The sequence below is a fragment of the Pimephales promelas genome, chromosome 10, assembly GCF_988280905.1.
Source record: "Pimephales promelas chromosome 10, fPimPro1.hap1.1, whole genome shotgun sequence".
NCBI lineage: Eukaryota > Metazoa > Chordata > Actinopteri > Cypriniformes > Leuciscidae > Pimephales > Pimephales promelas.
The window spans coordinates 18662005-18689190 of record NC_142778.1 but is presented as its reverse complement, the minus strand read 5'-3'; the positions used below and the strand labels follow the sequence as shown (position 1 = coordinate 18689190).

The 27186-nt window shown below is 38.2% G+C and overlaps 1 protein-coding gene across 2 annotated transcripts in view; it reads left to right on the top strand.

Moving 5' to 3' along the window:
• Positions 1 to 27186, top strand: part of fchsd2 (FCH and double SH3 domains 2) — a 116036-nt gene that overhangs the window by 41847 nt on the left and 47003 nt on the right. For both annotated transcript variants that reach the window (XM_039663697.2, XM_089135448.1), the window contains exon 4: positions 25903 to 25982. In XM_039663697.2, the coding sequence (XP_039519631.2) occupies positions 25903 to 25982 (80 nt within the window). The remainder of the gene's footprint in view (positions 1 to 25902; positions 25983 to 27186) is intronic.

The following is a 27186-nucleotide window of genomic DNA, read 5'->3' as shown; positions in this document are numbered from 1 at the left end:
AACTTAAATCGCATTTTAAGGAACAATGTTTATTTTCCTCAAAGTGTGCAGTCCTACAATATGAGCATTTCAACACTATTTCATTGAAATCATAATAATCATATAACAATCATATGATAATAATTTGGTCTTTTCCTGATGATGTCATTTAGGCTACACAGATTATAGAGAGCCTAAGTCCCGCCCCTCCGCTTCCGGCTCATGGGACCTTATTTTGGAAAAAATATGTGTGGTAGTCAATTGCGAGAGACTACTTATCTTTTTATTCCATCTGAACTGTGCCCTCAATTACACATATGATGTTTGTCAATTTAAAAGATAATTCTGAACGTCAAAAACGTCGCAGTTTGTCATAAAGCAGAAGAGTAACATTTAGTTTTATGTGAAAATCGCTCAATGATCTCCCGGGAAGCGAAACAACGAGCAAGATTCGCTGCTCGTGTGTGTGCAGTCTGGTACAAAACACTCAGGCATGACGGCGTAACGTTACGATTATAACGTAAGACTGTAGAAACAATGACAGACATTAGCCTCAGTAAAGTTAGCTTCATTCATTGAGAGAAAATGTGCGTCTTTGAGGTTTGTAGTCTTTGTAATTAAGTATTTTCACTCTCATACCTCAACGGTTTTACATCAAACTGCAACTTTCTTTACTTTAAAATGCATCTTTTAAATTGACAAACATCATATGTGTAATTCAGGGCACAATTCAAACGAGATCAAAATATTTGTAGTCTCTCGCCATTGACTACCATACAATATATTTCCGAAATAAGGTCCCTTGGTGGTCAACCGGAAGGGGAGGGACTTAGGCTCTCTGTTTGGTAATGCTAAGTTTCTGGAAGTAAAAATTCATTTTCTCTCTATGGAAATTGACGTGTGATAACCAACCTCATTGGTTCTTGCGGAAGCTCAAACGTGCTGCATAACACATGAGAAAGAACCTCATTGGTTCTCGCACGTCAAGCAAACATGCTTGAGCTTCCATTTAACTAACCCTAAAACCTTAACTAACCATTTAAATTCAATTATGCTGTTCGCAGTTCATGGGATTATTTGTGTTCGGTTTTCAAATACTTCCGGAACCAGCGTCCTTTAAAAAGTGAGCGTGCACTGTTGAACTCTATAGCCAAGTTGGTTATCATTATTTATTAGTAGGGTTGGGTATCATTTGAATTTGAACGATTCTGATTCCGGTTTCGATTCCGGTTCCTAACGATTCTCGATTCCGATTCTTTTAAGAGGCAGGGTCAAAAAAGTTTAGCTAACCTTGCTAACCAACGGCCTTTCTGAAGGAAATACTCCTTTCTGAAGGAAATACTCCTTCTGTAAAAATACTCCTTTTGTCACAAATTTTGCATTTTGCCGAGATTTCTTTATTTTTAGAAAAGTGAAGCCACACTTTGGATCGCCGACGTAAGCCACTCATGTTCGACTCGCGTGGTTATGCCAACACTTCCGGTAGACGCTTCTTCGTTGGTGTTGTTCAGCGGTTTCTTCTTCTGCTCGGCGGACTGCGAATATCGAAACTAGGAATCGAAATTTTAACTTTTGAACGATTTCGGGAAAAACGAAAAGTTAGTCTCGGTTCCAATCGATTCTCGATACCCAACCCTATTTATTAGCCTAGATGATGGATAATGCTAATGTATAATGATAATTTGTCGATGTTAACCAATAGCCACATAGTCTTCTCTATTTCTCCTTTCTCCCTTTCAGTCTCCCACAGTCTCACAGTTGCATTATTTCTCGGTTCCTCCCATACATCTCCAGCACTTTCCCACAGATTTGGTTGCATTTGCACAACCTGTGCTGGCAATGTAATTAAATGTCTTCATTTGTGAGGACTTCCAGTGGGAATGTGAAATTCGGTCCATATTTGGCATGTCCAGCAGGAGCAGACCAGGCTTTTGAACCTTTGAGACATTTATAATATGAAGATCATAAGTCCAGCCATGGCTAACATGGTGGCAGTGAGCAATGTATGAACAAACTCAATATTAGACTTGCTTAGGCACCAACCACAAATCATTGAGGGTTGAAAAAACTTCTTGAGCGGTTTAGGGAGATTATTTGCATGCGCATATGTAAATATTGAGGGTAAATACAGGATTATAGTTGAGTCTGCAGGCATCAGATCCCACAGAGTTGGTTTGTCTGTGTGTGTGCGACGAGAGTGTGTGTGTGAATGCACTTGTGTGTTGACCTGTGAGATGGGCTCACTGGGAAAACATGCCTCTACTTGCATTTTACTCCAAAAACGTAACTATATTTACTGCAGTTTCCAGCAGAGATGACCACGATAGTGGCTGTAAAACACCTAGTTTTATTCCCTTTTCTTGCGCATTAATTACAGATGCAGATATTTGAAGACTTTGTATTGATTGAGCATAAAAATATGACTAAGGTTGGGAATCAAAAATATATTTTAATTCTGGAATTGGGTACTTAAGGTCAGGAATCTTATACATAATTCATATACAATTAACATTTTAATTGCGCTTATCAATTCCTTTGTGCGCGCTTTAATGTGCAAGAACGAGAACTCAATTCGGTACTCGCATGCTGAACGGAAAGCCACCTCTCATATTGTGTGTGAATACTGAATGAGTTCATTTACATCTTAAATACACCCAAACTTATGTAAAAAATCCTCGTAAACACAGTCAGCTTTGTCTTAAGTGAACGTAAACGTCCGAGAAAGAAAACGTGTCTGTGTATTGGATCCGTTCGTTAAATTTTATTGTGACAGCAGCATAATAAATCTGTTGCTGTCCTTAATGTTAATCAAACAACAAAAGACAAAGAGACTTTGTTTATATATGAAGAGTTCAGATGAAAAAGCCTCTAAATGCCATTTGAAGTTTTCTTCTTTAATGATGATTTTTATCAAACTTGTATATTTAAGTTCAGTAATTTCACTTAAATAACAATTAATAGGTAATTATCATTGCCATTTAAGTGAAATCACTGAACTTAAATATACAAGCTTGATAAAAATGATCATTCTAGAAGAAAATTTCAAATGGCACTTAGAGGCTTTTGCATCTGAACTCTTCATATATATATATATATATATATATATATATATAAATTTATTTATTTATTTATTTTTTCAATTTCTGTACCTGAATACTGGACCTACCTGAAAAAAAAAACCTTAAAACACTCTTTACTTTGTTTGTATCTTTATTGATTTGTATTTATTGGTGCTATTTCTACTAATAGGCTTATTTTATAACTGATTATTTATTTCTCTTTAATAATGTTTGAAATTTATATTTGTTAGTCTAGGGAATCAATAAGAGTCTGAAACATGGGTCATGATAAAACGGTTAAGATCAGGGAAGAGTTTAGTGTGTTTTGCCCTTTTTTTTCAAAAATGATATAATATATTAACATTTTAGCACCAAAAAGTGTTGTGAAACATGCAAGAAGTAGCTATATATAATTTTGCAGAAGTACCACACGTTTTTCAGTTTGGAGATTTGAAAAAAAAAATTGTAAATCACAATTGCAGTTTTTAATCAGACCCAAATCATGCAGCCCTACCTCATTTTATTCAGTAGCGTTATTTTAGTATCAGTAATATAGTTTTTATTAATATTTAGACGTTTTTTAGTTTTTTTATACATATATATTTTTTTTCATTTCAATTTTAGTTTTAGTATTTTTTATACATTCATATCTAGTATTTATTCTTTTTTATTTCCGTCAGTTATTGTAGTACCCTACTTCAAATTAAACAAAACAAAAATGAAACAAAAATGTGTATTGCTTTAAAAGCTCACTTCACTCTTTCTCTCTCTTCCCACCATCCCTCTTTTCCCCATGGACACATTGGGCTGTAATTAAAGGTTTTATTATTTCCCTCTTTTCACTTGAATCTAGTTATTCTCAGCATGATTGTGACACTCGTCTGTCAACTGTAATTATCGTGCCAATAATCTCTCTCAGCGACACTCATCAGACACGTCAGATGTGGCTTTATCTCCATGTTCTGCTAACCACGTCGAGATTGCAAAAAACCAGCCACAGCCATCAGGAAATGCATCTTCGAGCAGCGTTGGAATGCACAGTCTCAGACAGCCTTTTTCATCCTTCTCACCAGCTGAGACACAATCGGCCTGACGTCCGCAGTGCAGCTCTCCCTCCTTTCACGTGCGCGCTCCTCCAATCCCCCTCGCTCTCGCGCGCTCCCCTTCCTGGGAAAGTCTCCGGGAAAGGTCTTGCATTTGCATAATCGTCTTTAGTGCCATTGTGGGCGGGCTCTCTGCGAGAGCGGCATCCGCCACTGGTCGGCTCGGCCACCTGTCCAGAACAAATCAAGCGACTCTTTGTGAAGCGTCCGGCCTCCTCCCTGCTCGCTCGCACATCCACATGCTAATGAATAAATTGATTAAATATGACTTAGATTGACAAAAGAGAGCCATTAGTCTGTTAATGAGAGCCCAAAGGATTTATTTGTTATTTGCGTGAGCATCACGATACATTGCAATATATTATCGTTTTTTTTTTTTTTAAGTAGCCTACGGGTCATATCAATCGCGTTCTAAACTCTAAAAAAAAAGGTCCTCTTGTACACGTTGCCACAATTTATTGACATTGTCCTTATTTAAAAAAAAAAATCTGTTATTTTTTATGAATTGAAGTCTTCTGCTGAAGAAAAGTCTCTTTCCATTGCATTATGTGGTTGCTAGGGTGCTCTGAGCGGTTGTGAAATGTCCTTGTGACATTTTCTGTCTCTATATATGGCTTAGGTCTACAGGATTTTTTTTCTGTCCATTTTTTCGTCCATCAGGTGAATATTTCAAGTCTAATTGTTTGGGGAAACTAATAGCATCCCTCTACTACAAGCTGCTCGTTTTGAGGCTGTTCTTATTTTTTAGCCTGTGTTTATACAGCAGAACTTCATGAATATGAAGCATGGTGTGAGAGGGAGAGAGTTACAGTCTGGCTCAGGGACAAAAACATATGTCAGAAGTCTGAAAACAGCCTGACAGCACATCCTTACAGGCCAGTGTTCACTGGAGACTGCATACGTGCTCACACTGAGATGGTTTAAATGGCTGACATGCTTGACAGGTACAGACAAACCTGCAGACAGTACAGCGTGGAGCCGATTACAGTGGGCTGTTTGGTACTATAACTGAAGGGCCGTTCACAGTTTATACCGACAGTAATTAAATCGCTGGACGTCACCAAGTTGCTGTGCTGTTAGACCGAATGTATCTGGGGGATCATGTGAGAATCCTGTGTCTGCACTTCCATTGAGATACTGCTTGTTAATATGTAAATTAATTCTCAAAAATTGATATCACATAATTCAACTGAATCTACATTATTATTCAAATTATTATTTCTTTATTAATTGAATGCTTTATTCAGTAATGGTGCATTCAATTGATCAAAAGTGTTAGTAAAGTCATTTAAAATGTTACAAAAGACTTTTATTTCAAATAAATGCTGCTCTTTTGAACTTTCTGTTCATCAAAGAATCCTGAAAACAAATGCATCACAGCACAATTTTTCAATATTGATGTACTGTAAAATATTAACAATGTAATAATGTCTTAAGTTTTTTTTCCCAGTTACTGAAAAAATTAAATGTTTTAAAATATCTGTACCGTTCATAGGTTTGGGGTCAGAAAAATATTTTTTAGAAGAGAAAATAAGATTAAGTTTTAATCAGTAATGATGCCTTAAAGCTGCTGTTGGTAAGTTTTGTAAAAAAAAATTTTACTTATTTGTTAAAACTGTCATTATGTCCTGACAGTAGAATATGAGATGGATAATCTGTGAAAAAAAATAATCTGCGCCCACAAGATCACATTTTGAGCTTGCAAAATGGCATTTCGTACACGTGTGAATCGAGTTTTGCGGAGAAATGTTCATCTCGCAGATAAGAAAATATTTTGAGCTGACAAATCAATTTTGTATTTATAATAAGCATTTGGATGTGTGCAGGCGTTCTCTTTGGCATGTGCAAGTTTCACTTTCTTGCTCTTCTCATACCAGCCCTGACCGCTCCCTAAGGGCAGACAGTTTGCTTGGTCAACACAATCCAGTGTTACAATATGCCATAATTCCAGCCAATCAGAGATGGGGCTGTTAAATTCTGATTGGCTGGCTTGTCACAAGACAACCAATCACAAGACTCCCTGCATCACCGACAGCAGAAGAGGAAAAACACATGGTGGAAGATATGTTTTTTAAAGGGATACTTTACCGTTTTTTCATATTAAACTGTTATTCCCTTAACTAAGACGAGTTGATGCATACCTCTGTCATCTCAGTGCGTGCGAGATACTTTGATCACCCTTAACTAGCCCAGTTCATTCAATATGGGCCAAGCAGAGAAGCGACCAAGCACCTCCATGTTTTCCCTATTTAAATACAGTTACACGAGTAGTGTAACTCGACCAAGAATGGTAACACAAAATAAAACGTAGCGCTTTTCTAAGCGTGTAAAATGGATAACTATAATGTATGGCTGAATACCACAGCAAGTGCTTGGGAGCACTTCGACTCTGCGCAGTAATATCATCACTCTGGAGAGGGAGAGGACTTTTCACGAGTGATGATATTACTACGCCAAGTGCTCCCAAGCACTTGCTATGGTATTCCTCCATATATTATAGTTATTCACTTTACATGGTTAAAAAAGCGCAACGTTTTATTTCGTCTCACCATTTTGGATTGAGTTAAACTACTCGTGTAACTGTATTTAAATAGGGTAAACGAAAGGTGTTTTGTTGCTGCTTCTCTGCTTGGCCCATATTGAATGAACTGGGCTAGTTAAGTGCGATCAAAGTGTTGTGCACCAGAGCGATTGAGTGCACGCACTGAGACGTGAGAGGTATGTATCAACTCGTCTTAGTTAAGGGAATAACAGTTTAATATGAAAAAAACAGTGGAGTATCCCTTTAATGGCTTGAATACTTTAAATTAAAATTTCTACTACTCGACGACCACACATAACTAGCTTATTTGTAATCAAAATCAAATCATACTATTATTGTACATAATGATATGTCCCAGTGTTTCCTACACCTCAAGTGGTAGTTCTAACTTCTTTCTGAACTCCAAGTTATGTAATTAAAGGGTTAGTTCACCCAAAAATGAAAATTAAGTCATTAATTACTCACCCCCATGCTGTACCAACCCCGTAAGACCTTCGTTCATCTTCGGAACACAAATGAAGATATTTTTGATTAAATTTGAGAGCTGTATAAATACCACATTGGCTCCTAAAGGACTGCATCTTGACGGCCCAGAAAGTCAATGAAGAAAATTTTTAAATATCCCAAGTGACTACCGTGGCTCAACTATATGTTTATCAAGCGACGCGAATACTTTTTGTGCGAAAAAACAAACAAAAATAATGAGTTTATTCGACTATTTATTTTCTTCCTTGTAGGCCAGAACGAGACTTCCTTATAGATTTCCACGACGCATGCGCGAGAATTGCGATCTGAAGTGGTGTAAGCTGGTGTAAGCAGATCGCAATTCTCGCGCATGCGTCGTGGAAATCTAAGGAAGTCTCGTTCTGGCCTACAAGGAAGAAAAGAAATAGTCGAATAAACTCGTTATTTTTGTTTGTTTTTTCACACAAAAAGTATTCGCGTCGCTTGATAAACATATAGTTGAGCCACGGTAGTCACTTGGGATATTTAAACATTTTCTTCATTGACTTTTTGGGCCGTCAAGAGGCAGTCCCTTAGGAGCCAATGTGGTAGTTATACAGCTCTCAAATTTAATCAAAAATATCTTCATTTGTGTTCCGAAGACGAACGAAGGTCTTACGGGGTTGGTACAGCATGGGGGTGAGTAATTAATGACTTAATTTTCATTTTTGGGTGAACTAACCCTTTAATAGGGCTGTCAGTTAAACGCGTTATTAATGGCGTTAACGCAAGCCCATTTTAACAGCGTCAATTGTTTTATCGTGCGATTAACGTTCTTCTTTGCCTAGCAAACTTTGTAGTTTTTTCACATGCTTTTGCAACATGAAGCGGCATGCGCAGCACTGTGCTAAGTTGCTTCGTAGACCAAAGCGCAAGCGGATCTAGCTAGACCTGAAACAAAACAGGCACGCCACACCCAATCGTTTGGGCTTGCGAGACGGCCAAATAGTTGGTTAACGTTACATTTTGAGTGGATGACGAGCGCGAGGTGCCGAAATGGATGCCAGTAAGATTCTGAATTGAAAGTTTACTTTTAAAAGTTGCCAAATGGTTCAATTGACTGACCAAAGTGATCTGTGTGTTTTATTCGTTGTGAACTGAGCTATCATCATCGCAGCACGTCCTTGATGATGGCCAAAAACACACTCACACACAGCTGATGCGAATTCTCCGCCCCCTCGTCAATATTAGGACCTCATCAGTTTCTTTCACTCTTTTGTTGATGGACAGTGTTACATCATGTGAGAGATTATTTGCTCAAAGTGAGAATGTTAGTGTGAGTTTGAACACAGTGTGCCAATGTTGTTTTCAATAAAAAACATTTGCACAAAGTAAGCTGATCCACTTTTACATGTTGATAAGAGCATTAAAATAATGGGACAAAAAGAAATCAAGAGACATTTAGAATATAAAAAAAATGTGCGATTAATTGCAGTTAATCAAAAGTTAACTATGACAATCATATGATTAATCATGAATATGATTGTGACCGAGCTGTAAAAATACACACTTTTTTTACACACTTATCTCATTTAAAGGGGAAAAGTCTGTCCATCTTTATTTCTGAAAACATGTAACATTTGAGACCCCAGCTTGGTCACAATCATATTCCACTAATGTTAATTACATAACTTGGAGTTCATGTAAGTCAACGTTTTCCCAAAACCCCCTACTGCAGCTTTAATTTGATCAAAAGTGACAGTAAAGGTATTTATAATGTTACATAATATTCTACAAAATAATGCTGTTTTTGTGAACTTTCCATTCATCACAGAATCCTATAAAAGAAAGTATCACGGTTTCCATAAAAAATATAATAACAAATGTTTCTTGAACACAAAATTGGCACTAGGATGATTTCTGAAGGATCATGTGACACTGAAGACTGGAGTAATGATGAACATTACTCCCTTGGTGAACAAATGAGATTTGGCCCTAATTACTTCTCAAAGGAAGAGATCTTGTTAAAATTCCCCACAGTTCTGCTTTCACTGTCTTATCAGATAATGAGATATGAGTTTTATTTGTTTTATTAATGCTCAGCTTTGGGAATGCGAAGTCGTAAAGTTGCGGTAGCAAAATCAGCATCTATAATTCTATGGGTCAGAAAAGTTTACAAAACTTTATTATTGGTATTATATAAACAGTGCATTAAAGGGTTAGTTCACCCAAAAATGAAAATTCACCTATAATTTACTCACCCTCAAGCCATCCTGTATATGACTTTCTTCTTTTACCCGTACAAAATCGGAGTTATATTAAAAAATAGCTTGGCTCTTCCAAGCTTTATAATGGGAGTTAATGGTACCCTAGACTTTAAAGCCCCCTAAAAAAAGTGCATCCATCATCCATCATAAAAGTAATCCATACGTCTCCAGGTGGTTGATACAGGCCTTTTTTGGCTTCAAAATCTAGGGTACCATTCATTCCCATTATTAAGCTCAGAAGAGCCAGGATATTTTTTGATATATAACTCCAATTGTGTTTTGGCTGAAAGAAGAAAGTCATATAAACCTCGGATGGCTTGAGAGTGAGTAAATTATGGGATCATTTTATTTTTTTGGTGAGCTAACCCGTTTTGCGTCAGCGGATTTCTGTCACAGGTAGACATGCCTTCCACTGTCGTGTGACACGGCTTACATCAGCATCAGTAATTTTGCGTAAGCCTGCAGGCCCGGTCGACTGCAGCTGAGTGCGACCAAGAGGCCAGTAAGGAGATGATGTCATGGTTTGGGTGAAGTGACTCCCGATGGGATCATCAATCACGGTTTGACAGAGCTAGATGGAAGGAAGGAAAGTGACTAGCGTGATAGAGGGAGATGGATAGACAGACGGACCTCCTGTAGAGTGTGAGAAGACCGTGTGAACAAATACAAGGAATGTTGCAGTACTGTTTATTGGCATGCCCAGCTGACGTGGTGTGTGTGTCTGCTTATGTTTGTGTATGTCTGGGCAGCAAAGCTGATAATAGCCCTTTTAAAATAGGCCGTAAAACCCATTAAGCATCAGCGCAATGGAGCCAGACGCTCTTCCAGGTACAGAGACATCAGGGAGACTTTAGGAAGTACCCTTTGGAGGTCACAGAGGCTGGTTGTGTATCATGTTGCACTAGGGCTGGGCGATAAAACGATAATGATAATTATCATGATGTAATATTCCTAGATACAATTATAACAAGAGTTTGATAAATGTTCCATATAATGTTTATGCACCAAAAGCGTTAGGAAACATCGCTACTCTTTTGAACTGCGCCACACGGACCATTTATCCTCTCGGCTCAAATGGCAACACAGCGCAAACTTACTAGAGCGTTTACTTGCTGGTCGGTCTCGGTCACACAATTACTGAACAGTAGCCAGACCTACATCAATATGTTAGGTTTGGGAACTCACAATTGGCATACCTCAATCCGAGGGGCGGGATAAAAGGTCGTCTTTCAATATCCCTCTGCATCCCGATAGCACTAACCAACCAGAGCAACGAACAGCTGTGGCTGAGTGAGTCCCATGTGTCTTCCCACCAGCGGAGCTATTTATATATTAAACTTTTGCCGTATCCGGTCGTCAAAACTCCGAACACATGTTAAGTGACGTTCTCTTAACTCCCAAGTTCTCCAGAGTCGCGGCCAAAGCCGAATCGAAAGACTACTGTTCGCCAGCAGCATCTTGTTTGTTTTCAAGTAGCAGGGAAATCACGGCGCAGAACCGTCACAACTCTGCCATCATTGTGTTAAGCCTGTCCAACAACTCTATACACAATGTGATTGGCCAGACCAGAGCTTGGTTTTTCCACTTCGAAAGCCAACGGAGCGTTGCTAGACCACACTGGCCGACTGGACAGTGCTGTGAGATCCAATGAGAAGTGCTTGAATTCAGTGAAGAACACTCATGTCTTGCTGATTTAAACTAGTTTAAAAAGACAGATGACAAACCTGAATCCCGTTTTCAATCAACAAATCACCATCATTTACCATGGATTTACTGTAGTAACAGTAACTAACTGGAAGTAACTAACTGGCTGGCCCACACTGTATAGTGGCCCAGTGGGAAAACTAGGGCTCAATCCCAATTCACTCCTTGCCCCTACCCCTTGGCCCTACCCCTCCGTTTTGCACGTTCACGTCTAGGGGTAGGGTGTCCCGATTCTTGTTGAGATCGAGGGGTAGGGCGAAGGGGTAGGGCTAGCCCTCGAAACTGAGATTTTTCAGAGGCACACTCCAAACGGAGGGCTAAGAGAAAGTTCACGGAATGCATCGAAAATCGTAAAAAAAAAAAAGATGGTTTCGTAAACGGTTAAACATTTAAATTTAGCCCCAGATGATTCCAGCACGCACTTTATTTACTCTTATAATAACACTATAGTCATTTAAATTAAGAAATGGTATAATAAATTACCTTTCCGATCAGAAAAGACGTACATTTCGAGGAAGGGATATTATAATCATCATGTTTATTAGAAGTTAAGAGCAGCTGCGCTGATTTTCAGTTGTTGTCATGGAGAAATCCTGTAAAAACTCTGTAACGGCAGAGCCATCGCCGACGACTGATGACTAGGGGTGTAACGGTACACAAAAATCATGGTTTGGTACGTACCTCGGTTTTAAAGTCACGGTTCGGTACGTTTTCGATACAGAGAAATTTCCTATTTGTTTAAAGAAAAAAAATGTTTTAAATAAGTGTGAGTTTTCCTAGATCTTGAAACTTTCAGGGGGTCATCTTTGAAGGATGAACAAATAATGTTTTGGTCATCACATTAAAAATAACTTTTAAATGTATTTATTTATATAATATTTGAATTTTGAAGTGCTGGAAAAAGATGTGTGAAGTACTTGAAAGCATTTCACCATTCCAGCCAAACTGGTTCCAGTTAGTGTTACTATATTAAATCCATGGTGAATGTTGTTGGTCTGTGGACGTAAAGTATTACTAGTTCATTCACGGCACAATGTTTCTCCTTGTTTCCACGTCAGCGCTGTTTGATCTAATAGAGATCTACGGTTAATAACGGAGAAATGTGAATGCATCTCACTAGATCTCGCAGCGATGTTATTACCTCAGTGGCCTATTCAAATGTTTTCTTTACCGGATCTCTTAGCGCGTAGTAAAATTGTTGCTTGATCGAGATCGGCTCGCACTGCACAGATGTTGCTGCTGGTCCGGACTGATAAACGATCCGTGAAGCACATAACGAGTAGCACAGTTTCGTTCTGCTTTCATTACGCTTGCCATTTGATGTTGCGCAACGTTGTGTTGGCCACGAATTTTGCCGGCAGGAAAAATGGTTCAAGCAATCGTTCGGTTTGTATGCGTACCGAACCGGAAGCCTCGAACCGAAACGGTTCAATACGAATACATGTACCTTTACACCCCTACTGATGACGTATCGGGTTCATGAAGGGTTGTTCCATTTCGTGGGGAATATTTCAACCCCTTGGCCTTTGTAACTCTGTTTTAAGGGCCAAGGGGTACACTCGAAAACAAGGGGTATGGCCAAGGGGTGAATTGGGATTCAGCCTAGGTTACTGTTTATCATAACAAATATCATAGAAATCATAAAATTACATTTCACCATAGTAGTGAGTTGCTATATGCGCGGTTTTACCTCATAATCAAATGTGTGATACGTGACGAATGGTTAATTTTATTAAAAATAGTCCTAACTCAAACAGTCAGAATTTCCCCTTTAAGGCGTTTTGTTTCAATTTTCACAGATGTTACTGTTTTTACTAATAAACATCATTTTACATTTGCATCCTAACTCAAGCTACTGTCAACTTAAGCTACCGTCAAATGTGCATTTTTTAAGAGATGAAAAACACATCTTATAATATTGCCAGTTTTTGTCACCTGCACTGCAGATGGATGAAGATACTCATCATCTAAGTCACGCCACACCAACGACCATCCATTAAAATGTGCAGAAACTAAGAATGTTCTATTAAGATATTTCTTTGAGGTAAAAAGGGCAAAAAAATACTTTAACGTATGCATATTTTACCACTAGAATTTCAAATCGCAAGCACCATTTTATCGGACAAGTATGCAACAAGAGGTCTATGCGATCAAGCCTGAAATTTTTACTTACCAATATTGAGTTACTGTTTTAATACATGCTTACTTAAACTTTCAGTGTTTAGCTGAAGTTTAAATGTGCAGGTTGCCTTTGTTAGAGAAAGATGGGCAAGAAAAGTGCTGTTCCCATAGAGAAGCCGGCCAAGGTGGAGGGGGTTGAGGGGATCAGACTCGGGGTGCATGTTGTTTTGTTTTTTTGTTTTCTGGGGCAGGATGGGTTTAAAGCAGGTCATTCCAATGCCAGATGTCTCTATCAGGTTCTTTACCGTGTTGTCCCCAGCCTTGCTGTTCAGAGACTCTCTCTCCTTCCATGGGAATTTTCATCACGTAGTGTGCAACACAACACGTGTTTTCGCCCCACCCGCTCTGTCCTACTGTATTAATCAGAATGACAAAGCGTAAAACGGCCACGATCGATTCTCACACTCCTTTGTGAGCGGTGCTGGCACACTTTAATAGTGTTTTAATGCACCATGTCTCCATTAAAACGCTGATAATGTGGCAGCGGCAGCCCCAAGGACAGATCGCTTCCAACAGGCTGGGTGTGATATTTATACATGCGGGAGCTCGCTGGAGGCTTCGGCTTAATGTGTGTGGTCTCCTGGACGTTTGCATTCCGTGTTCATTTGGATCCTTTTAGAGTTTGTGTGGAGGGACTCAACAATTGTGCCTAATCCTAGCACCATTTCCGTTCCTACCAGAAAACCATTGCTGTTTTAGTGTGCATCGCTTTTTGGACTCCACCAGGTCCGTATCTCTCAGAGGGATCATTAAATCATGGGCCAACAGGTTGGAGGTCATGGGGTGAAATGGAGACCAGAGGCTTGGTCAGTGTTGCGCTGTCTCAAGAGACGGGAGGGTGAAAGCTAGACTAGATGAATTGGGTTTCACCACCCCCTGGTGTCTACGCATTCCTTGCCCCTTTGCAGCTTTTGCACTTGTTCATTTGTGGTCATGCATTTTTAGTAGTAGTAGTAGTAGTATTATATAGCAGGAGATTTTCCGAAAAGTATTACATTTCAGTGACCTGAGCCATATCATGACTTGGGGATGCACTGTAAAAAAATGTTTTTACATTACTGTAACTCGTCAAAAAAAAGTGTCATTTAAATGTCATGTCATTTAAGTTGAAAAGACTTACATTTTTAAGGACAATCAACTTGGATGTTTAAGGCAGCAACTTTTTTTTTAACATTGTGGACACTTTTGACGGGCCAGAAACAAGCCTAGCAACTGCACAATAAGCTAACAACCAAAAAAAAAAAACCCTTTTCAACCACATAGCAACACCCTGGCAACAACCCACAACATCATGGTGATTTTTGCATAAGCGTACACCACTTACAAGTCAGATTTATTAATATAGCACTTTCTACAAAACAGATTGTTTCAAAGCAGATTAAAATTTAATTAACAGTAAAATAATGGTGTTGTAAAATTCATCAATGATCAACTTTGATTTCAGCTGTAATGCAGCTCTACAGATACATGGTTGTCATTATTCAGCTCTATTTAGCTCTGTTGTTTTAATTCTGCTACAATTCGGTGTACGATGTAAAATTCAATAAAAGAATATATACATTTTATTCAGCAAGAATGCATCCAAAGTGACAGTAAAGACATTGATGATAATAATAAGTAATATTTCTTGAACAGCAAATCAGCATATGAATGATTTCTTCAGTGACACTGAAGACTGGAAGAATGATGCTGAAAATTCAGCTTTGTATTTTAAATATGTTAAAATAGAAAACGGTTAGTTTAAGTTACAAATTATACGTATAATAGCTTCCTCTCTAGACTTTCACTGTTCACCTTTTTCCTAGTTCTCATTGACGAGTCCCTTGACCTCACCACACGTATGTCTGTATCTCTGTATCTCTGTTGTCATCAACACAGGAGAGCAATAGGGAAAGCAGGAGATAACAGCTCGCTGTGTCTATCATTTCATGAGGAACATGAGAGGAACATGCAGCATATGGCAAGCACGAAGCTCCGGGGTACAAATTACCATCTTACCCTAAGCATTTTCCTTTCAGCAGCAATATAAAGCATATGTAGTGCATGAGAGGATAGTTTGGGATGTCAGGACACCATCCCATTAGGAGTGCTTTGAAGTGAATAAGCACACAGGGGAATTGTCTTGTTCGAGATTCAAAGCCTCGATATATTCAGACTCAGACCTCTTATGTTTTAATGTCTGTCTCTTGTTTAGTCTGTCAATTTATATCGTCATAATATCATATCAAATCATCAGTTATTTAGCAAATTCTGTGAGGAAAAAAAAATAACAAAAATTAAAAGTAGGTCTCATTACTTTTTATTTAGAAGCTGATGGACTAACATCAGTGTAAAAACGGATTATAAAAAAAAAGAGCAATGCTAATTTTATTTGGGTCATATTGACACAACCAGTCCAGTGTTTAAGTTCAGTGTTTTTTTTTTTTATTCAGTTCAGTACATGTTAAAAAAATATAATAACTTTTTTTTTTTTTTTTTTGCCACCCTTTTAATACTTTTAGAAATTAATACTTTTTTACTCAGCAAGGAATAAGTAATAATTGATAAAAAGTGATCGTAAAAACATTTATAATGTTACAAAGTATTCTATTTCAAATAATGTTTCAAAAAATCAGGCAGCACAAAAGTTTTCAACATTGATTGGTAATGATAATAAAGAAATGTTTCTTGAGCAGACATCAAATCAGCATATTTATAATGATTTCTGAAGGATCATTTGACACTGAAGAATGGAGTAATGCTGAATATTCAGTTACACAGTTGTACTTTTACACTATGAGTCATTCAATGTCTCACCTGGATGCTTGCCGGGTTTTTTTTTAAAGCAATGAAATGGTTTCATTTTCAAGGAAATGAATCCTGTATAAGAGGTTGATTAACTGTGGATGTTGTAATTCATGGGCTGATGCTGTGCTTCAATGATTTGATTGTTTCATAGCCAAAAATACTTTTTTATATATCAGACAGTCATAGTGAGTCAAATTATTAAACAGGGATATTCTTGCTTCAATAGACACTACGGATGTAAACATATTTCACTGTTGCCTTCTTTGGTTTAAAACCTCATGCTATATATAGGCTAGTATTATGAACCAAAAGCGCTGTGGCTTTTTTTATGATTTGTTTATTTATTTATGTTTTTTCACTGTTATATATCTGTCAAAAATGTCTAGGTAATATTTCACCCCAAAAGGGAATAAAAACGAAAAAAAAGTTTTGATTTTGCTTATAAAATTCATAATCCAATTTGAATAATTCATTTAATATATACAAAAGAATAATGTTATTATTTATTTTACTTCCTTTTAATTATGCTCATTTAAATTCAAAATATTTTATTTCTAAATATATTGCATTCCATATGCATTCATTTTATGCTGATTTAAATGAATATATATATATATATATAATTGTATTGCTAAATAGTAGGTTACTGTATTCTAGTAATGGGAATCTAATGAGAATCATCATTAATGCTAATTACAAACAAATCTCAAAAGTTAACATTTAAGTGCATTACAGTAATGAGAATTTGGGGGATACGTTGTTCTTAATTGTCATGGAAATTGTTTCTTTATGCATAATTTCTTTTGTTTTTGTGGTGAAATGATTCAATATTTTAGTTGTAAGCTGTGTTCCGCCATTGCGTGATATCACCAGACTCTTGTTAAGGTATAGAGGTCATGGAGATTTGGGACAGCATCCTAGTTGCATAAAAAGCGTTATATTGTCCAAACTGGTTCACTATTTAAAATAAACAGAGCTTTATACAGTCCCAGAAGTCTGTCCAGTCGTTTAAAGTCAGTCAAAATTTACACGGCACATAAATCATTCTCTTTCACAGCTTTTAGCCAGGGTGCCAAGCTGTGGCCCGTACCGTCCACTGGGCAGTGCCACACCAGAGCCAGCTGAAAGCCTGTTCACCCCTCAGTCCCGAACCGTGAAGAATTGAATGAACTCCCACTTCACTTAAAGATCGCAGGGACAGACCTGGATGATGCCAGAAAAGCTCACAGGATGAAGCAGCCCTTCGGGTGCTTTATCAGAGCTCAAAGGCAGTTCAGTGCCCACTCAATGCCCCTATTGTGCCCCTGTGAGAGGACAGGCCAGGTCGGGCCGGTTCTGGAAACTGACCTTACAATAGAGGGACGCACAAAGAAAAGCCTGTGCAGACTGAAGCCTGAAAACATTGGGCCAACGTTTGCTGCACAAACACCCACACAACACCACAGACCTCCGGTAGAATGTGCCATCCCTGCCCAGAGGTCATGTGTGATTATTTAGTTCTTTGTGATTTGATTTGACTTTATTTTACTACTGTTATAGTTTTTATTAGTATTTTGTATTAGTTTATATTCTTTTTAGATTTGATTCAGTTTTAATAAAGGTTTAAATTTTTACTTTTTTAAATATTTTTAAATATTATGGTTTAAGTTAAATTTATTTTTTATTTCAATATTAATTTTAGTTCAGAACCTCTTTTAGTTCACATTTATTTCCAGCTTATTTCAGTTAGTTAATTTGCCAAGGCAATGTGTGTGTGTGTTAAATAATAACATAATTATATATATATATATATATATATATATATATATATATATATATATATATATATAATGTATGTATGTATATATACACATATACATATACTGTATATATATATAAATACATGTATATATACACATATACATATATATATATATATATATATATATATATGTTATCCATCACTTTTATTCCGGATTAAATTACATTTATTAGAAAGTGATAAAGATGGAGAAAGAATTTCAGTGAGAAAATGTAATGAAAGAGTCTTCAGTCCGTGCAATAGAAACTGCTTAATATAATTTAAACCATATCTGTTTCAGTGTTTCTGTATATTTTTGTGAAACTTGCTGTCATGTTCTAGGTGATCCTTGCAATGCAAACAAATTTAGGCCTAAAAATACTTCAAAGCAATAGCGTTAGCAATGGCGTGTGGCCTTGTGTGCATTATTAAAAATGACTTCAAGGACCCATTTTCATTTTTCTTTCTTTCTCTTAGCAACACCAAGGAACTTTTCGTCTGCGGTCGCCCTACAGGTTGGAAGCGGAATTGTCTATTAAAGCTGACGTAAATAATTTAGCCTACCGCAGCCTACTGTCGTACTCGCACGCTCACTGTGTATCCACCACCGGCTTTAAAATCAACAATGACCAATTTGAGGAAGTGACGTATGCCGTAAAGCAGTCTAATTTTGTAATTCTTTTTGTGCTCCGGTTACTACCCGAAACCCGAAGTTTCATAGCGCAAGTAAAAGTGATACAGACCATAGCCTGCCATAGTCTGTCGTGTCATTTAACCTATTGTGAGTCAATGTACCATCACAAGGGTCTTGGAAATATATTTTGAAGGTTGAAAAACTACATAGTGTTACTTTAACAATTTCCCCACCATTGACGGAAGTTTCGGACTTTACGTGTTTTCACTGTTATACGGTACAGTGCGACGCATTTAAGCGTCATTTGAAAGAGTACAGAATCTCCTGCTCAAATCACATGCGAAGAAGATGCAGAAACAAGCGATATCTTTCATAGTCATATAAATCAAAACTGCCTAATGTTACTGAATGAAATGTTGACCCAGGATGAGCTTCAGGACTGTGCAAGCATTGGTGTTGATGGACTCGATTTACTCCATCTATGTTTTGATCATCGTTCTGAATCCCATCCAGATGTTGTCTGACTAAAACTTGCTTAATTTTGCTTTGTGAAACTTTACACACATTCAAGAAAAAAAAAGAATGCATGAAGTTAGAATAAAATGGCTTTTTGTTTAAAAGCAGAGGGTCTATTCTTTCTTTTGATTTAGTCCATGTTCACATATTCATACAAAAAATATTCTGGGAGTCATGACATTTTTGTGAAAATGTTCAAAAACACTGGTGGTGGCTGGCAACGTTTTTTTTAAACGCTGGTGGGGAAAGATTTAATGTTCTAGTTTCACTGGTTAATTTAGCAATTGATGTCAAGAACATGAGAGCAGGAAGGAGACGTTTATCTCTCGCTCTTTCTCACTTTTTCGTTCTCTCACTTTGTTTGGTCTGTTGCGGATATCCTGCCGTCGGCTCGACTGCTCCAACCTCTGCCTGCAAACAGGAAGTGACTGTGTGTGCAGTGGTGGGAGCTTCCTGTTACGACTGGCCTGTTTGCTGCCACACCTATGATGACCAATTATGGTCTTTTTGACACAGTGGCCGTATTCATTAGTGTTCACTTACAAAAACTTCACTGTTAGGATTTCTCATACTTGGGCATTTGAACAAGCTGCAGGCATTAGGTGTGGTTAGTTGAGGAGAGGGGTGTGTGATCAGACGTTTGATTTTTAACCTGTCAGTGTAAGTCTGATTTAAGTAGGCTACTGTTTGTTGATTAGTTTACTTACCCCACTGTTCAAAAGTTTGGGGTATTTTTTTTTTGAAGAAGAAGAAGTAGTTGTTAATACTACTTTCTACTACTAATTCAGGTAAACACTACATTCAGATTCACTAATTGGAATGAATTCAGTAAACAATGAATGGCGATTCCAGAACACAAAAGCTGAATCCTGGACATTGACGGCCGGACATGTCTGGGAAAAAAGTAGAGAGGTAGAGGTAACCCCTACTACTCGGCTTTCTCCACAGAACAAGAGCCTGTTAGCTTGGCTTCCAAAAAAGATGGCTGACACTGTTTACATTCTGTGAGTGAGATCCCACCCTCTATGGGCAGGTTGAAAACATGCGGGACAGCCCCTACTACTGACTGTAGTCTTTAGCCTCTGGCCAAAAGATCCTCTGATGATCCAAAATTACGATTTTTGCATCATCTGAGGATTTTTCCAGACAAAAAATACATAAATGTCTTGTCTCAGGGGGATATGAGGGTGGAAAGCATGGTCATTGGAAAATATAAGAGGTTTTCTACTAATACAAGACTTAATGCTAAATCCTGAAGCAGTGTTGTAGTCGAGACCACCTCACTCGAGTCCGAGTCGACACCGAGAGCAGAGAGAGTCGAGTCCGAGTCGAGACCGAGACCAGAGACGGTCAAGTCTGAGTCGAGACCGAGACCAGAGACGGTCAAGTCCGAGTCGAGACCGAGACCAGTGAGGGTTGATTACCTAATTTACTTTTATTTACTTAGAGAAATCCTTTTTTTTTTTTTTTACTGAATTTACTTAGAGTTTAAAAAATATGATCAGTTTAGGGTAAAAAGGCCACATAGAAGGTGGTGTTAAAAGTAATTTTATTACAATTTGTCATGCGCAGTTGCGCACTAGAAAATCACCACTGGACGTGTCAATCAATTTAAAGAAATATTTTTATTAACATACATTAATAATCATGAAAAATATTTTTAATTGAACTCGAGTGGACTCGGGAATAATTCCGAGTCCTAAAAAAAAAATGTTCGAGTACGAGTTAATTCCGAGTCCAAATGCACACGAGTCCATGACAAGACCAAGACCATTAAAATATGGTCTCGAGACCGAGTCCGAGACGAGTCCGAGTCTCGAGTACTACAACACTGTCCTGAAGTATCCCTTTAATGAGAAGACGAGCATATAGGAGTGCTGCAGCTTAGTGGATACTAAACTAAACTCCTGATATGTATTAACTAGAACTAATTGTGCAAGTAGTCCATTCAGTTCTCTTTTACATCTTATCTCGCTTGAACAATTTAAAATCGCTTGAATGTTAAAACTGGCTAGCCTTAAAAATACAATATGCAAATTATAGATTTTCATGATGACGCAGTACTGACGACACAATGAAAATGAAGACGCTCAACAATAGCCTGACATTGGCCGACGGTTGACCATCGGCTTGGTGTGTCAGGGCCTTTACTAAAAATAAGCAATTGCTATATTAGATTTCTGGAAATGTCTGAAATATCAACTTCAGGTTTGACTTCATAAGTTTGGGCTGTGTCTTGTGTTTGCTTAGACAGGGTGTGTTGGGGAAGGCAATCATTTTTTCGTTTATTTATTTATTTATTTTTTTCATTTGGTGGCTCCAAAGTCTCAAAAATTACATGCTTTAGCTTTAACATTTGCATGTTTCAGTCAGAAAATAATCGAAACAAACAGGCAGGGTCATTAATGCAGTATTCACATGTTCTGTTGTGACCGAATACAGCACAGCTTTAAGTTAGCTGGGCACACCTTATCAGAGCATTGATTCAAAGCAGTGGTCCACCTGATCTGGACCGCACGGGGTGATTGTTCCGGTTGCCATAACAACCACTCCACCTTCTGTTTATGGAGATGAAGTGGTGTGTTTGCCTGTAATTTCCTGAGCTTGACAGCGGAAGTCTTGAATTGACTTCTATGGCTTTAATATACATGACACACACCTGTGTAGCAGTGGAGATTTCTTTAAGACTGCAAGGGAAGCTCAGCTTCCCCTATAATGTCAAAAAAATAATGGTCAAATGTGTACTATTGTGTTAACATTTTATTGAGTAAAAATGCGTTAGAACGCGGTAATCTCGAAGACGAGTTCGTTCAGAATACAAATAGCAGGTCGGCTGACTTGATCTCCTTCTCATGCATACCTGTAGCGCGTCACAGTGCATGCATTTTCCTATGGCATTTCCCCGTTGAAGCTCGGCGTCCATTGACTTCAATGGGGCTGCTTTGAACAGTTTTTTTCAGTGCTGTTAAACTAGACGGTCATTGGATAAATGCTGCGATTATGTCCCGCCCACGGACGCCGGGCGTCTCTGGGGTGAATAGGGAAGTGGGCTGGCCTGGCGTCCGGGCGTCCGCGTGATGATTGGAGGATTGCATCTCCTTTTGATTGACAGCGATTTCACCCAATAAAAAAATCGCTGACGCGGAAGCTAGTTTAAAGACTTCGTGCTCAGTCTCGTCGCGGATTTTGTGTGTATTTTACTCGAAAACTGCTGTAACATATTTCTTAGTATTTGCAAATTTTCATCAGATATTTCACAGTTCAACCTAATTCCCACATTTCTTCCGTCGATGTCAGGTGTCTTGTTACATGTGCGGGTGTGGTGTTTGAATCACGGCACATCTAGTTTGGTTTCACTTTTGTGTTGGGATTCGGACATGCATTTTCCGCGTGTTTGTTTTCGGTTGTGAGTGCACAGGATGACCTTATGGTCGTACTCATGCGTAACGTTAGCGTTCTGTATTGTCATGTTCGCTCTGTTCAGTGTTGTGTAATGTGTAGCACATGTTTTGTGTTTACATTGGCCACGTGCTTTCATGTCATGTTTTGTCTTTTGCTGTATAGCACACAGCTTGTGTTTTACACTAGCTGTGTGCTGTTGTCATGTTCTGTGTGAACACGTCTTATGAGTGTTCTCATCGTTCTTCAGGTCTCATTTTGTGTGAGCACAATTACTTTTTAATTTGTTTTATTGGTCATGTGTTTTTGTCATGTTTGGTATGAGCACATGGCTTGTGCTTGTCATGTGTTTGTTGTGCCATATGTGCTTTCCTGTCATTATGTCGACTCCCATCTTGTTTCCTGATTATTAGTTATTTTGCCCCACCTGTACTCCCTCGTTACCTGACTTTTTTGGCTCCCAATTTATTCCTCTTGTTTGTTTTTTATCAATAAAATAAAGCCCATCAACTCTGCATCGAGTCCTCGCTCTTTTCACCATCACCACACCTGACAGTCGAGTTTAAAAAAAAAGAAGAAGAAAAAAGAGCTTTCCCTCTTTGAAAGACCAGCAGCCGCCACTGCTGTGTAGACTCCCATTCATTTGGAAGCTGAATCTGAACACCTCTCTCCTGGATCTACAGGGAGCAGTGTGTGGCCTCATGTCTTAACAGATGCCTTTTTACCAACAAACACTGAAGTGGACATAATGCATTAATGGCAACAAGAACAGTTTAACTGAAAAAGATTCATTCTTACATCTTTAACTGTGGCATTAGCAAGTGTTCTTGTCAGATTTCAGAGATTCTGGCCTTATTTGACGGGGACGTTTCTGAATCTCTCTGTTGGTTTGTCCGATTTGCCTGATTGAATGTTTAGACTGGGTCATTTCATTTTTCTTCATGTTTACATTAGTGGCTCCTGTTTCTTTCATGTGAAATTCTTATGGCTTTGCTTGGACTGTGTTTACTGCTGGCAGACCGCTAAGGCTCAGTTCTGAAGAAACCACAGTCGTGTTTTCGATATTGTGTCAGTAAAGTTACCAGTCATTGTCCAGTACCCTTTTTCGTCTGTTTCTTTATTTGTGTGTTTGTGCGTGTATGCGTACATATTAAAATTTGCATATGATGTTGTTATTCGTATGTTTGTTTTAAGTTTAAAAGAGCTTCTTCATTTAAAATTATACTGATTTATTTATTTATTTAATATTTATTGTTTTATTTTCCAAATGTATTTACCTTTTAGACCCCCCCCCCACCCCAACAGTTTTTCTAAATTATTAAATGAACACAAAGCAGAGATGATATTTCATAATTTATAATTCTTTTTATTACACAGATGAAAAAAAGCAGCACTTATACTGTAAATGGTAATGATGTTAATGTTTACTTGCATATTTTTTTTAATAAACTCAATGAAGAATGTGGTCATTTTGAATGAGTCGTTAAATCGTTTTTTCGAGTTGTTCACAAATTATTCTAAATAAAAATGTAGTTTTTTTCAAAAAGATTGCAAAACTAGTCTAAAGTCAGTCAAATAAAGCCAAAGAAATTTTGGCTTTATTGGTAAATAAAATCAAATAAAGATTTTTACTGATGCTCAAGTGTATTTCTCCAGCAAAAATCATATGGAGTACAGTATATTGTTAATAGGGACTTTAAGCAACAGCTACTGATAGAACGGTAACGGAAACCGGAAGTAAAAGGTTAACTGCCGTAGCTAAAGAGTGCGGCAAAGGGGATAATTGAATCATCAGACTAAATACAAACAAGAAAGTGATTTTAAAAAGCTAGAAAAAGGTTGATTTTTGGCACTTAAATGTGCTCTAAGCGATGTCGGGTGACTTCTTGTTGACGTTTAAAGTATTTTCAAACAAAACGGAGGCTAGATAGACCCTCCCTCCTCCTCATCTGCACTGACCCCACCCCCAGGGCCTTCTTGTCAGTTATTGGCTGGAACAGTTTGTTATGTTTCGTGGGACAGGTTGCTGCAGTTTGTTTTTGTTGCCATTTGTGGAGCCTGCGTTTTCTGCATAGACCGTTTTTTTTTATAGTGTGTTTAGGGGACAGGCAGCTAGCGGATAGTGAGGAGATGTTTGCTGTATGTGACTAAAAATGTTTGGGCCTAAAAAACATGTGACATCGCTTAGAGCACCTTTAATGATATACAGAACTGATTACAATGCCACATAACCTAAAATATGACATTAACTCTCTCAATCTGTCACGTAATGACTACGGCAAGTCAGCTGTTCTCCGGTAATAGACGGTTACAGGAGAACGTCGCGAAGTAGCAGTTAATGTCGCACATGCACAATAGAATGCCGTTGCCGTTCCACCAGAGGCTGTTGCTTAAACTTAAAGTCCCTATTATAATTTAACATATGGCCCAACCTTGTACACACTAAGACTTTTTTGTTTTAAGTTTTCTTTTTTTTCTTTGACCTTTTTATATTCCGTCTTGTTTTCTTTGTGTGTATGTGTGTGCGTGTCCAGCGTTGAAAAACATGTCCAGTGATTATTCTAATATGCAGAGGGAGTCATGCAGAGGAAGGAAAATAAAAGGCGTCAGCCCAGCTGATCTGTAATGTCCTGTTGAGGGTCTGAAAGAGGCCAGTCTGTGCCACGCCGCCGCCCTCAGCCGAAAAGAAGAGCCCCTTTCTCCTGCCTCATTCCCTGCTGCTTACACAAACACAAACACATGCCATGCTCTCATCCGCTCGCACTGTAGATGCTGTGTTCGCAGCGAGCGACTTTGAGTGCCGTTGTTTGCTATATGGGAATTGGGCAGGTGGGGATGGGCCGCTATGAAAGCCAGCGGCTAATCAGCCTCAAATAGAGGTGCACCTCTCCTCCTCCATTTACAATGGCGGAAGAGTGAAAATATTAGGAAGTAGGGCCGCCTTGTTTCACCATATGTCAGGTGGCGTTTGTGTAGTTAGGGGTGGAACTGTAATTTCGAGAGGCCTAGGCCTTTGACGTTCCCAGAGGAGCCCGTACGCGCTCCCCGTTCTTCATGCCAACAGCAAACATATGTCACAGTCGTTGGAATTTGGGTTGCTTTGTAACATGTTGTGTGTTTGTGCTAGTGATAAATGGTGCTCGATGACAGGGTCATGAGAACACGCATATGGCCTGTTGATTGCTTTGTTTTCATGTTTGAAAACACAAAATATGCGAAGACATCGATGTTGCATTCAAATCCACATGCTTTTATAACTGCATTACAGGCAAAGCATTTTTTAATAGTAAAACAGTGTGTAAGCACCACATAATTAAATGTCTTCTCCTTGTTTATTTCTGCTTGTCTTTGCAATTTAAGAATTAACATTAATTAGCTTAAAATTCATGACCCCATCCACCCATTTATGTTATGAGGAATAGCAATGGAATTGTGGCGTAGCTTTGAAACCAAACAAATTCAACTGTTTTATGCTGTTTTTTGTTGTTGTTTTTTTATCTTTTTCAGGCACTGCAGAAGTTGGCAAGTCAATATTTAAAGAGGGACTGGCCTGGGATCAAACCTGATGATCAGAGGACAGACTACAGGTGAGTGAAAAAAATTCTCTTTCACAATTTTATGGTTAAATAGGATTGTAATGTTTAATAACTATAATTTTCCATGCTGGGTGCTTTACATTGATAGTTTGTTTCTTGAGTCTTACAACACTGCCATAACTAAGTTTTAAAGTAATCTAGTGATTAATCTCAATGCAGAAAGTTTTCTGACTACAATAGAAATCTGAATTAAAGGGGACCTATTATGCCACTTTTTACAAGATTTAATTCTTAGGTGTCCCCAGAATGTGTCTGTGAAGATTCACTATGTTGTAAATGTCCATTTTTGAGTAGAAGCAAAAACATTCAGTTTTTGTGCATGTGTCTTTAAATGCAAATCAGCTGTTGCTCCCCACCGCACTTTCCAGAAGAGGGCGGAGTTTTACAGCTCATGCCTCCAACCAAAACATCTGACATTGACGCTCACGTGACATTGCAGTTCTTTATCATCATGAAAGTTTTTGTTTGTATGCGATTTAAAGCCATATCAGTTTAAACTTGTGATATATATTTTTTTTGAGCGCACAGAAACCTTTATGTCAGACGGTACATCCCGTGAGTGTTAAAGTTCTCTTTAAGGTTATGTCTAAAACACACAAAGTTCACATAAACACAGTCGGTTATGTCTGTGAATGTGAACAGCAGGGGAAAAAATCACATGTGTATATTAGATCTGTGTATTAAAGTGACTGCAGCATAAAACCTACTCTACCTACTGTTGTAAATGCTGTAACAACAAAAGAAAAACAGATAATCACTTACTGCTCTTGGTGAATAAGTTTAGTAGCTTTAATAAGAATACAATTCTTAGTTGAATGCTGCTTTTAAATGCTTTGGTGAGGAGATAAACATGGCGGACTGTGTACAGCCAAGTCATTTCACTTTACCGCCATCTTTGAAACGCCTCTGAAACGCCTTCTCCAAAACGGTTTGACAAACTTACTATTAAATTTCATGTTTAAAAATTTTTACAAATGAACTCTGACATCAACCATCTCAAAAAGCACTTTTTTATAAACGCTTGAATCATGACAGAAAACGTAATTTTTTTCAGGCTGGATAAAGCTCATGCGCAGTGGAAGCGCGCGTCCGACTGACTCCGGAGCGTCTAGCGGCAGCTGCGATGACTTTACCAATCGGCGATTGGTTTTAATTTAGAAGGCGGGACTCTGCCATATTGAGCGTTGCACTTTTG